At 41.8% G+C, this 12,442-nt stretch overlaps 1 protein-coding gene across 2 annotated transcripts in view; it reads left to right on the forward strand.

Moving 5' to 3' along the window:
* Positions 1 to 12,442, forward strand: part of PRIM2 (DNA primase subunit 2) — a 297,272-nt gene that overhangs the window by 221,627 nt on the left and 63,203 nt on the right. For both annotated transcript variants that reach the window (XM_068281428.1, XM_068281429.1), the window contains exon 10: positions 2,533 to 2,718. In XM_068281428.1, the coding sequence (XP_068137529.1) occupies positions 2,533 to 2,718 (186 nt within the window). The remainder of the gene's footprint in view (positions 1 to 2,532; positions 2,719 to 12,442) is intronic.

A 12,442-nucleotide genomic window follows, 5' to 3' on the forward strand; every position in this document is an offset into this window, starting at 1 on the left:
AGGAGGTGATTGATGGGTGTCTCAAGGTGTGATTAGAGGGGGGAATGGATGCAAGCAATGCACTGGCGAGGTGATCAGGGCTGGGGTCTGAGGGCATTCTGAGGGTGTGGGCGGGTGATTGAGTGCCCTAGGGGCAGATAGGGGTCTAATCTGATAGGTAGCAGTGACAGGGGGTGATTGATGGGTAATTAGTGGGTGTTTAGGGTAGAGAATAGATGGAAACACTGCGCTTGGGTGGTGATCTGATGTCGGATCTGCGGGCGATCTATTGGTGTGGGTGGGTGATCAGTTTGCCCGCAAGGGGCAGGTTAGGGGCTGATTGATGGGTGGCAGTGACAGCGGGTGATTGATGGGTGGCAGTGACAGGGGGTGATTGATGGGTGGCAGTGACAGGGGGTGATTGATGGGTGATTGATAGGTGATTGACAGGTAATCAGTGGGTTATTACAGGGGAGAACAGATGTAAATATTGCACTGGCGAATTGATAAGGGGGGTCTGAGGGCAATCTGAGCGTGTAGGCGGTCGATTGGGTGCCCGCAAGGGGCAGATTAGGGTCTGATCTGATAGGTAACAGTGACAGGTGGTGATAGGGAGTGATTGATGGGTGATTGATGGGTAATTAGTGGGTGTTTAGAGGAGAGAATAGATGGAAACCCTGCGCTTGGGTGGTGATCTGATGTCGGATCTGCGGGCGATCTATTGGTGTGGGTGGGTGATCAGATTGCCCGCAAGGGGCAGGTTAGGGGCTGATTGTTGGGTGGCAGTGACAGGGGGTGATTGATGGGTGATAGGTGATTGGCAGGTGATTGACAGGTGATCAGTGGGTTATTACAGGGAAGGACAGATGTAATTAATGCACTGGCGAATTGATAAGGGGGGGGGGGGGTCTGAGGGCAATCTGAGCGTGTGGGCGGGTGATTGGGTGCCCGCAAGGGGCAGATTAGGGTCTGATCTGATAGGTAACAGTGACAGGTGGTGATAGGGGGTGATTGATGGGTAATTAGTGGGTGTTTAGAGAAGATAACAGATGTAAACGATACATTTGGGAGGTAATCTGACGGCGGGTTTGCGGGCGATCTAATGGTGTGGGTGGGTGATCAGATTGCCCGCAAGGGGCAGGTTAGGGGCTGATTGATGGGTGGCAGTGACAGGGGGTGACAGGGGGTGATTGATGGGTGATAGGTGATTGGCAGGTGATTGACAGGTGATCAGTGGGTTATTACAGGGAAGAACAGATGTAATTAATGCACTGGTGAATTGATAAGGGGGGGTCAGAGGGCAATCTGAGCGTGTGGGCGGGTGATTGGGTGCCCGCAAGGGGCAGATTAGGGTCTGATCTGATAGGTAAAAGTGACAAGTGGTGATAGGGGGTGATTGATGGGTGATTGATGGGTAATTAGTGGGTGTTTAGAGGAGAGAATAGATGTAAACAATGGATTTGGGAGGTGATCTGATGTCGGATCTGTGGGCGATCTATTGGTGTGGGTGGGTGATCAGATTGCCCGCAAGGGGCAGGTTAGGGGCTGATTGATGGGTGGCAGTGTCAGGGGGTGATTGACGGGTGATTGATGGGTGATTGACAGGTGATTGACAGGTGATTGACAGGTGATCAGGGGGATAGATGCATACAGTAAACAGGGGGGGGGGTGGTCTGGGGGGGGGTCTGGGGAGAATCTGAGGGGTGGGGGGTGATCAGGAGGGGGCAGGGAGCAGGGGGGGGGGATAAAAAAAAAATAGCGTTGACAGATAGTGACAGGGAGTGATTGATGGGTGATTAGGGGGGTGATTGGGTGCAAACAGGGGTCTGGGGGGTGGGCAGGGGGGGGTCTGATGGGTGCTGTGGGCGATCTGGGGCAGGGGGGGGAGAAATCAGTGTGCTTGGGTGCAGACTAGGGTGGCTGCAGCCTGCCCTGGTGGTCCCTCGGACACTGGGACCACCAGGGCAGGAGGCAGCCTGTATAATACACTTTGTAAACATTACAAAGTGTATTATACACTTTGTATGCGGCGATCGCGGGGTTAACATCCCGCCGGCGCTTCCGTATAGCCGGCGGGATGTTGCGGCGAGCGAGCGGTGACAGGCGCCGGCGGAGGATCGCGTCACGGATGACGCGATCGCTCCGCCCATGCCCTTAAATGGACCGCCGCCTCTGTGGGTGAGGCCGTCCTGCAGGGCTCCACTTCCCCGCCGCCCCTGTGTAGTGGGCGGTCGGGAAGTGGTTAATAACCAGGCTGTTTTACTTGTTTTATTTTGCTGCCTGAAAAGGTTAATTTTTGGGCATGGAAGTGACAGCTTCTGTCTTGTCGGTACCTTGTCAGGAATATAGTAAACATCACTGATAAGCAAATTACAGCCATAAAAGTTTTCCTGGCAGAATTAATTTATCAACCCGATTGTAATTGTAATTTTATTTGCTTTGTTGAATTTAGTCTTTTGTTAGACTTTAAATCACCAGAATGAAATGATGCTTGCTGTAGATGTTTTTCTGTTATTTTTCTAATTATGTGCTCTTTTTAATATATTTTTGTAGCTTTCAATTACGTCGTTTCCTCTCTGCATGCGTCAGTTGCACAAGTCTTTGAGAGAGAACCACCATCTTCGTCATGGAGGGCGTATGCAGTATGGCCTCTTTTTGAAAGGCATTGGCTTAACCTTAGAACAGGCTCTTCAGTTTTGGAGGTTGGAATTTACAAAGGGAAAAATTGACTCTGAAAAGGTACACCTTAATCTACTTCATTTTATTTATTTTGTAAATGTTTCAATGTGAACGTTTTACTATTTAGCAATGAACGTATTATCGTTAACATTATCGTGCAGCTTCCACGGAAGCGTTGGAATGCATTGTAGTCAATGCGCAACGCATACATTTTAAATTTTTGGGCTGTGGTGTTGCAAATATGACTGGGAAGCTGGGAATCCCAGTGATGTACTTCTTTTCCAGCAGGGAGTACGTCACTGAGCAAAGGGCGGCGAAGGGGTGAGGCACGGCACTATGCATATGACCCTGTTGGCACACTCTGCCGCAGGGTAATATGGATCTACTACTTTTTGACGTTGCGGTGCGAGGGGACGGAGCATCGCAGCACAACGCTATACTCTGGTATAAAACCGGCCTGAGAGTAGGGGTCAGGAAAGTATATTGGTAATATTGCATGGTTTTTATTATTGAGCCAGAAATAATTTTTCCTAACTGTCAAATGAAAGGTGGGACCAAGCCACTCCTCACAGTCAGGATACTGGTGAGGATGTGGACAAGGTGCCCCCCACTGCACACTGCTTGCTTGGTTGAGTGAAGGGTGCTCTTTACTGGGGGGGGGGGGGAGAGGAGTGTTGGTGGCTGACTTCCAGAGACATTTGATCTGATAATCACAAGAAGTAGAAGGTTAGGGGTGGCACACCTTATCGTATTTGATGGGAGCATAACCTGGGGTGCAAAGTGGACACCCAATATAAACAGTAAGTCCAGTGGTTGGGTAGCACACCAGGCTTCTCATGAGCAAGAAATTCAAAATGTCTGCACTTTTCTGATGAAGGGGACCCTGCGTGGCCCCAAAACAATTATCAAATCAATGGTGTTTTGACACATGCTTTGAAGAAATAAAACTTTGTATTCCTTGCTCATGAGAAGCCTGGCGTGCTAACCAACCACTGGACTTACGGATAATCACAAGAGTGCAGCAATGCCGGTCATATGATAACTCTGCTAATGAAGGTATTACCTTTTATCTATATTCTTATTTTAGTCCAGCACTTAGAGTGGGAGCTTGTAGAGAGAATGACAAAACTTGATCCTGGAGAGTGGTTTTGGTAAAATGAAGAAAGTGTTTGACTGGTGGAGAAAGGATTGACTGGTGGAATAGAAATGAACGTTTAACATGTAGATTTTTGTACTGTTTTGGTGTGTTCTTATGAGATAGTGGAAACCTGCGAAGAATCCTTTGGCATTTAGCCCCATGTAGGTCCCAAATTACAGTTCTTGCCACATGATTTATGTAGGTACTCAGGCGTTCACCATGTTGCTTAATATCCAAGATCAGCTGCAGGAGAGGATCAAGCTTTCCTATCATCTCGGGGTGTACCCAATCACTAGCAAAGATGATTGGTTTCTTATCTTTTCTGTGTACAATTTAACAGTCGGGATTTGGAAAGTAATGTTGAGTTTAGAGCTCCATAAGCTTCTCCCAACACAGATTGGCAACATAGACTGGGCAGGTTAGAAATATGCTCATTCCGCATTGTGTGTGACATTGTAGGATTGTGCAAATAGCAGCTTTCTGTAATTTAATGACTGTTAAGCAATAGTCCAGAAAGACAGTAATAGAAAATCAATTTCATGAAACAGATGGAGAATTATGGGTTCTGTGTAGGGAATGCTAATATACTGTTATGTTCAGTTAACAGGAAATAAACGAGGAAGCGCTGTGAAAATAAAATCCTTCTCTGACATCCTGTTAATGTGGCTATTCTCATTCATGGGAAACGGAAACATTTTTGAGGCTTAAAGTACACCAGCTATTAAGGAACTATGGAAACTGACATATATGAAAATGCAGGTTTCCTACTTGTAAAGCTGATCCTCTGGCTAAAGTATGTTCTATGTGACTCAACTTGGAGTGTGCAGAGCAGATGTTCGTACATTTACTTAATTTAGTTGTTCTTGTTTCAGTGGAATCCCTTACAAAATTACAGCAACAAAATTGGCAATACAGCAAGGAAAGCTACCATTTTAGAAGGAGCTCACAATGGAGGCTTCCGTAGATCTTCAGGGCTCCTTGTCAATTACGCAATTAGTGGGTGATTCCTGCTAATTGCCCGAGCGCAATGTTAACCTATGGCAATGATCTCGCTGCCACGATTGCCGCCAATCGCGGGTTTCTTGTCATTACTGGCATTCACAAAACATGTTCCCTGCAGTATTTTGCCACGATTTAGGAGTGATCTCGATATAGTGCTTGTAAAAACGCTGATCGCAATTGCTATGGATCGCAAGGGTGTACAGTAATTTCACCACGCCAGTTGCGGTAAAATTACCCACATGAAACGGTAGCGCTAAGCACTACAGTTTTGCTACTATTAAGTGTGAATGGGCCCGAAATGACAGATGCACTTTAAGACTTACAAAAGCTACATGCCAGTGCCAGGTGTGCTTGTATTGCGTTTATTAAATGTCTTGCCCAAATCTACATGTACAAAAGTCTACATTAGTCAGTAGGATTGCTATTGAGGTGCAAGTACATTTCAGATGATTGAGGATTTTTCTAATTATTATGATACAGAATTTTACTAATTATTAAAATCTACTGTAAAATGGACTAATCAAATCTTGAAGAAAAAACAGTTCAATTCAAGCTGCATAGATTTTCAGTAACATTTGCATATTTCTGCATCTACTTATACTTATTTGCTTATGTCAACAAAAGTAGAAAGTTGGCACTGAGCCAAAACCTTGATAATAAACTAAACATCCATGGCGCATGAATATGTGGAGGCGAAAAAGGCCTATTGACATCTGCTGCAAGCAGAAGGTTTTAGAAGTCCATGGCGTATGGATGCGAAAACACATAGAGATGTCGGCAGCAGTCTAAGGGCTAAAGATATGAGGCTAAGTGGGACAACATTGAAGCAGTCTTGATAGCGTGAGCATCCCTGCACTTTTTAATTTAACAACTCCTTATTTAAATGAATGGTGTGCCAGATCACACACCTTGCCCAGAAGTAAAGGCTTCAGACAGACAGCTGCCAGCGATTCCCCGTTCGTTCACCAAAGGAACTGAATATTGAGATGAATCGGAGCTTTTTCTGTTGATAGCGCAAGCACAGTGGTCGATTGAATTTTCCCAGACGATGTATACAGTTTCTGGAGTCAACGTCATTCGCGGTTACTTGGAACGCAACAGCGTATTGACGGAGACACGAAGCATAATGTTTTTCTGCACGGTAGCAGAAAAGTGTTTGGCCACAGCGAAACAAGCCGCCAGCAGCTGTCTGTCTAAAATGGCCAGTAATCTTGACTTTCCGTGGTAGCACAGGATATTTTTGCCAAGATATTCCTTTTAGTTGGCTGCAGCACTGGACTTTTCCAAGTGGGGAAATAGTATTTAGGGAATGGGTGGGGATAACAACAAAAATGCTCACTTTCAAGCTGTCAGAGCCAGTAAACCCAGGGCCCTGAAGTGAGACATATGGAGGCTGTCATATTTATTTCCTTTTAAACTATACCAGTTGCCTGGCTGTTGTGAACTTTCTGGCATCAGTAATGTGAGAATCACATACCTGAAACCAGCATGCGGCTGATCTAATCAGACTTCAGTCAGAGCACCTAATCTGCATGCTTGTTCTGGGTGTATGACTAAAAGTATTAGGGGCAGATGATCAGTAAAACAGCCAGCAATTTGCATTGTTTATAAGGAAATGTCAGCCTCCATAGTGTTGTCAATCCTGTTTCCCTTTAAAGTCTTGTTGTGCTGTATAGGTAACCATATATGAATAGTATTGGGTAATGGTAATACAAAATAAATTGTGTATATTTTCAGCTTGGACTTTATGTATCTACAATATTTCTTTTATATAAAAAAAGGCATCATTTCCTTTATTAAAAAAATACTGTGAATAAAGGTCTAACCTTCTTAGACTGCTTTTTCTATCTGACACATGTTTTATTCATTGTTAGTAGTGTTGATATAAATTTGGACCCACACCACGGAGATTCTGCATAAAAGTTCCATAGTGTTGCACTGTAGTGTAGTGGATAGCACTTTTCAGCACTGGGTCCCACGATTAGAATACCAGTCTCGGCGTGGGTTTCCTTTGAGCGTGCTGGTTTCCCCCCCCCCACATCCCAAAATCATACAAACAAGTTAATAAGCTTTCCCCTACATTGGCCTGACCATGTGGTAGGGATTAGATTGTGAGTACCACTGGGGAATTGTTAGTGACAAGTCTATATACTCTGTAAACTGCTGCAGAAGATGTGAGCCCTACGTAAATCCTAAATAATAGTGCCAAAATGTTTTTTATTTCCAAATGTTACTAATTATGTCCACACTAAACACATAAACATTTAATTGGTACATATCGAATGTTAATTACATTGTGCATAAATTATTAGCAAGATGAAGAATAACCGATTTGGCCCTTCTGAAATTCTATACAGGAAACTGTGATTTGGGTCCAAATCTACCTAAACCTCACATTCCCTTCATTTCAGGGACTCAAAAATAATTGGACAAATTAAAGCTGGAAATAAAATGTTTATTTCTACAGGGCTGTGGAGTCTGTATAAAAATCATCCAACTCCGACTCCTCAGTTTATGAAACCTCTGACTCCAACTCCAGTTACCCAAAATGGCTTAGATTCCACTCCTTAGGGTCCTTTTACACTTAATCAGTTGCTGTCAGTTAAAACGGAAAGAAAACGGATTTTCAAAGTAATACCCATGTTTTCCTATGGCACCTTTTACACTTAACGCGTTTTAACTGAAATCTTCTTCCCAATGCAATGCTATGGAAAAAACGCGTACCAACGCGTACCAACGCGTACTAACGCACATCAACTGATTACGGTAAGTGTAAAAGGGGCCTTAGTCTCTTACCAGGGCTGTGGATTTTGTACAAAAACTATCCGACTCCTCCGTTTATGAAACCAGGTGACCAAAATTAATCTGACTCCACAGCCCTGCATTTCTAATACTTGTTTGAAAACACTTTACTGACAATGACAGCCGGAATTCCTCAACCCATGGTCACCATCCCAGATGCTTGGTTTCTTCTTTTTTAATGTTCTGCTAACCCTTTATTGCGGCTGCTTTCAGTTGGTGTTAGTGGGCCTTTCTGTCCAAAGTTTAGTCTTCAACAAGTGAAAGGCATGCTCAATTGGGTTAACATCAGGTGACCGACTTGGCCATTCAAGAATTTTCCACTTCTTTGCTTTAGTAAACTCCTGGGTTGCTTTGGCTGTATGTTTTGGTTCGGGTTGTCCATCTGTATCATGAAATGCTGCCCAATCAATTTGACTGCATTTTGTTTGAGCAGACAGTATGGCCCATATGCAATTAACTTTTTTTTCCTGAGCTTTTCATATTTGATTTAGAATAATTTTTCAGCATTTTGCAATAGAAAATAAAAATACACAAAATTTGGCAAAAAAGTACTATTACATTTTTTTTTTTGAGTATGTTCTTGCTTGCCGTTGGATTAAAAAGTATTTTATGACAAAGTGTGAAAATAATCACATTTGGCGAAAACTCAGGAGCAAAAGATAATTGCATATGGGCCTATGTCTCTAAAGATCTCAGAATGCATTTGGCTGCTTCTGTCCCCTGTCACATCATCAACAAACACCAGTGCCACTAGTAGCCATGCACACCAAAGCCATCACACTGCCTCAACATGTTTACAACAAATGAAGTATGCTTTGGATAATGAGCTGTTCCACAACTTCTCCATACTTTTTTGTTGACATCATTCTGGTAGAGGTTGATCTTGGTTCTTGGCTTCCTTTCAAAGAATATTTTTGCAGAACTGTGCTGGCTCTTTTAGATGTTCTTTAGCAAAGTCCAATCTGACCCGAGGCTGGGTTCACAGCGGTCAGTTGCATAACGCACACGTTATAATGACTTTGACAAATGACAAAGCCTGCATGCAGAGAGTTAGAAAAAACGTGATCCATTACTGTGAACAGGCCCATAGAATTGTATGGGCAGTGAGTTGACATGCAGAATTTTTCTGCAACACAACTGACCACTGTGAACAGGGCTTATGAGTGGCTTGCACCTTGCAGTGAACCCTCTGTATACACTTTCATGCAGTCTTCTCTTTATGATAGGCTTTAATATCTTTATTTCCCTACCTGTCCATGAAATATCCTTTGAGTCAATTGTCCAATTACTTTGAGCCACTGAAATGAAGGTATTTTGCTAAAAAATACTTTAGTTGCTTCACATTTTTATGCAATAGTTTTGTTTTCCTTTACCGAATTAAAGCTGGAATTCTGCATTTCAACATCTGAGTGGTTTCATTTAAAATTCATTGTGGTAATGTACAGAACCAAAATTAGAAAAAAGTTGTCTCTCCAAATATTTATGGACCTAACTGTCTAGACATTTGCACAACTGTTTTGATACATGCATCTACTATATAGGTTTTGATCCTTAGTCTGACCCTAGTTACACTGGGATGTGCACTGTCCATCTCCTGACGGCTACTACCACAGTTACACTGGGAGTGAGCCCGGGGTGGTTGGCATATAAAGCTCTTATGGAACGACAGTTGCTCAGTCCAACTGCCAATATAGTGTGCAAATGAATAGGGAAGCTGGCCAACAACTATATATAGATCCTTTCCAGGGAGTGCTTTTGTGTAGAATAAAAGAAATACTTAGAATCATATTTAGGTTCTATGCTTGTTCATTCACTATATCATTCTGAGGAGATACCAGACACAGAGCAAATGTAATAAAAAAACTTCCCTTGCTCATGATTAGCTTGCAGAATGTGGACACCACATGATCATCAATTATACTTTGTAATCTAATAAAAGGTTCTATACTTTGCTTTTGTTTTTACATATTAAATGTTATTTCATTGTTAGAAACTTCTTTGGCATCATAGTTTATTTGTTAGAACAGCCACTGTTTTGTTTGCTTAATTAATTCCGTGACCTTGTAAAGTAAGGTCCCCATTGATACAAGGGTAGACAGAGTATTACTAATGAGAATATCTCCAGGACATAGTTATGTAGATTTAAGAGTGATGTAGATTTAATTATTCTGCACTGCAAATGTGAATGTCGATTAAACTTAATTATGCTGTTTGTTTTTCCCTGTGAAACGATTCTCATTCTGAGACCCTACATATAATTATGTACTTAGGTACCCCCAAGGTAAGGGAACTTATGTAAATGTTGACACTTGAAGTTAATCTCCCTTCCTCTTTTTTATTACTTATTTTATTTATGAATTAAGAGCTGTTTCCACAGCATATTTTACACTGAGATCAGAAGCAATCACCGTATTACTTAACCATTTACCGCCATCCTAACGTATTAAAACGTCATGCTTACCGCTATTAACAGCAACATGACGTTTTAATACGTCGCGCATTCCCGCCGCTGCTACCGCCGTGTGTCCGCCGCTACCGCCGCCATTACCGTCGGGATCCCGTGCTGGGCGATTGGGGAAGAGGACTGAACAGTCCTCTACCCAATCGCAGTGCCTGGAGTGAATGGACGTGACCGCGAACAGCGGCTACGTCCATTCACATAAACAGGAAATGTAACAGTTTAATAAAGTGTGTAAAAAAAAAAAAAAAAAGTGAACACGTCCTATGAGTGTTCACCAGCGCCATCTTGTGGCCAAAAAGTATATTACACCTACAAAACACACACATTTTCAAGTATATACACATCATTAATAAAATTACACTTCCAACCCTCCCCCCCAAAAAAAACACTTGTAAAAAAAAAAAAATCAGCTTAAAAAAATAAATAAATAGTTGCCTTAGGGACTCAGCTTTTTTTATTCTATATTTTATGGGGGAAAATTAATTTTAATTTATTACATAGGGGCTTGTAATTATGGCCAGAACAAACAGAAAAATAACCACTTATATTTCAAAATAATATACTGTCGCCATACATTGTGGTAGGGACATAATCTAAACGGTTTAATTATCGGGACCACTGGGCAAATAAAACGTGCTTGTTTTATCCACAGGAGAATGTTTAATTTTAAAACTATAAAGGCTGAACACTGAGAAATAATGATTTTTTTTTCTTTTTTTTTCTGTTTTTCTCATTAAAATGCATTTAGAATAAAAAAATTCTTAGCAAAATGTACTATCCACAGAAAGCCTAATTGGTGGCGAAAAAAACGAGGTATAGATCATTTTCTTGTGATAAGTAGTAATAAAGTTATTAGGGAATAAAAGGGAGGAGCGCTGACAACTGAAAATTGCTCTGGTCCGTTAGGATAAAAACCCTTGGGGGTGAACTGGTTAAAGTGGGACCAGATTAGTCATATCACAACAACTTCTATAAACAAACAATTATTTGCTAGATAGTTACGGTACTGAAAAGTTTAATAGACTGTTTCATTTTGCTCAGAAGCTCATCGGTTACGTATATGCAGAACAGCTTGCCCACTTGTCTGTTGATTGCAGTGTATAAGGATAAGCAAACACCAGAATGTTTTTTCCAGATTCAGTGTGACTGTAAGCAGAAAAGAGAATGTTTATCTCACTGTAAGAAATTTCAGAATACATTTGATATAGTATATCTATAGCAATGGCAGTTTCTAGCCCTGCTGTATTCTGTGCTAGGAGTTGTGAGTTTTACACAATTATATTACTTTGAGACAAAAGTCAGTAGGAAAACTGTATAGGTTGCAAAGAGTAGTAAAGTGAGTTTTTGTAAAAAGATAATTCTAATAAAATCTGTTTTAATTTACTAAAGATGATTTCCTATTATTCTATAGACTGCTTTGTTCTTCGAAGGACTCTAACTCATACTACAGTTAGGTCCATAAATAGAGTACCGTATTTTTCGGACTATAAGACGCTCCTGACCATAAGACGCACCTAGGTTTAGAGGACAGAATCCAGGGGAAAAAAATATATACTAAACCTGGTGCATCTTGTGCATTATGCCCCCTTTGTACCTCGTGTCTCCCTGTGTCCTCCTCTGCCCCCTTTGTGTCCCCCATGTGTCTGCCTCTGTCCACTATGCCCCTTTGTGTCCTCCTCTGCATGGGCACAATACAGGGAGTCCTTGACATTACGGCATTTTAGAGGTTCATATTGGCACACGTTCAGAAGTCAGGAACTCCCCACATTTGGACTATAAGACGCAGTGACTTTTTCTCCCCACTTTTGGGGGAGAAAAAGTTAGTCTTATAGTCTAAAAAATACAGTATTTAAACAGGGACAACTTTTTTCTAGTTTTGGTTCTGTCCAATACCACAATGAATTTTTAATGAAACCACTGAGATGCAGTTGCAGTGCAGATTTTCAGCTTTAATTCAGTGGGGTGAACAAAACTATTACATAAAAATGTGAGGTAAAGGATTTTTTTTAACACAATACCTTCATTTCAGGGGCTCAAAAGTAATTGCACAAATTAAATAACTGGAAATAAAAATGCTAATTTCTAATACTTGGTTAAAAACACTTTGCTGGCAATAACAGCCTGAAGTCTTGAACTCGTGGACATCACCAGATTTTGAGTTTCCTCCTTTTTAATGCTCTGCCATGTTTTTACTGCGGCCACTTTCAGTTGCTGTTTGTTTCTGGGACTTTCTGTCTGAAGTTTAGTCTTCAACAAGTGAAATGCATGCTCAATCGTGTTACAATCAGGTGACTGACTTGGCCATTCAAGAATTTTCAACTTCTTTGCTTTAATAAACTCCTGGACTGCTTTGGTTGTATGCTTTGTGTCATTGTCTGACT

The sequence above is a fragment of the Hyperolius riggenbachi genome, chromosome 4 (assembly GCF_040937935.1).
Source record: "Hyperolius riggenbachi isolate aHypRig1 chromosome 4, aHypRig1.pri, whole genome shotgun sequence".
Classification (NCBI taxonomy): Eukaryota; Metazoa; Chordata; class Amphibia; order Anura; family Hyperoliidae; genus Hyperolius; species Hyperolius riggenbachi.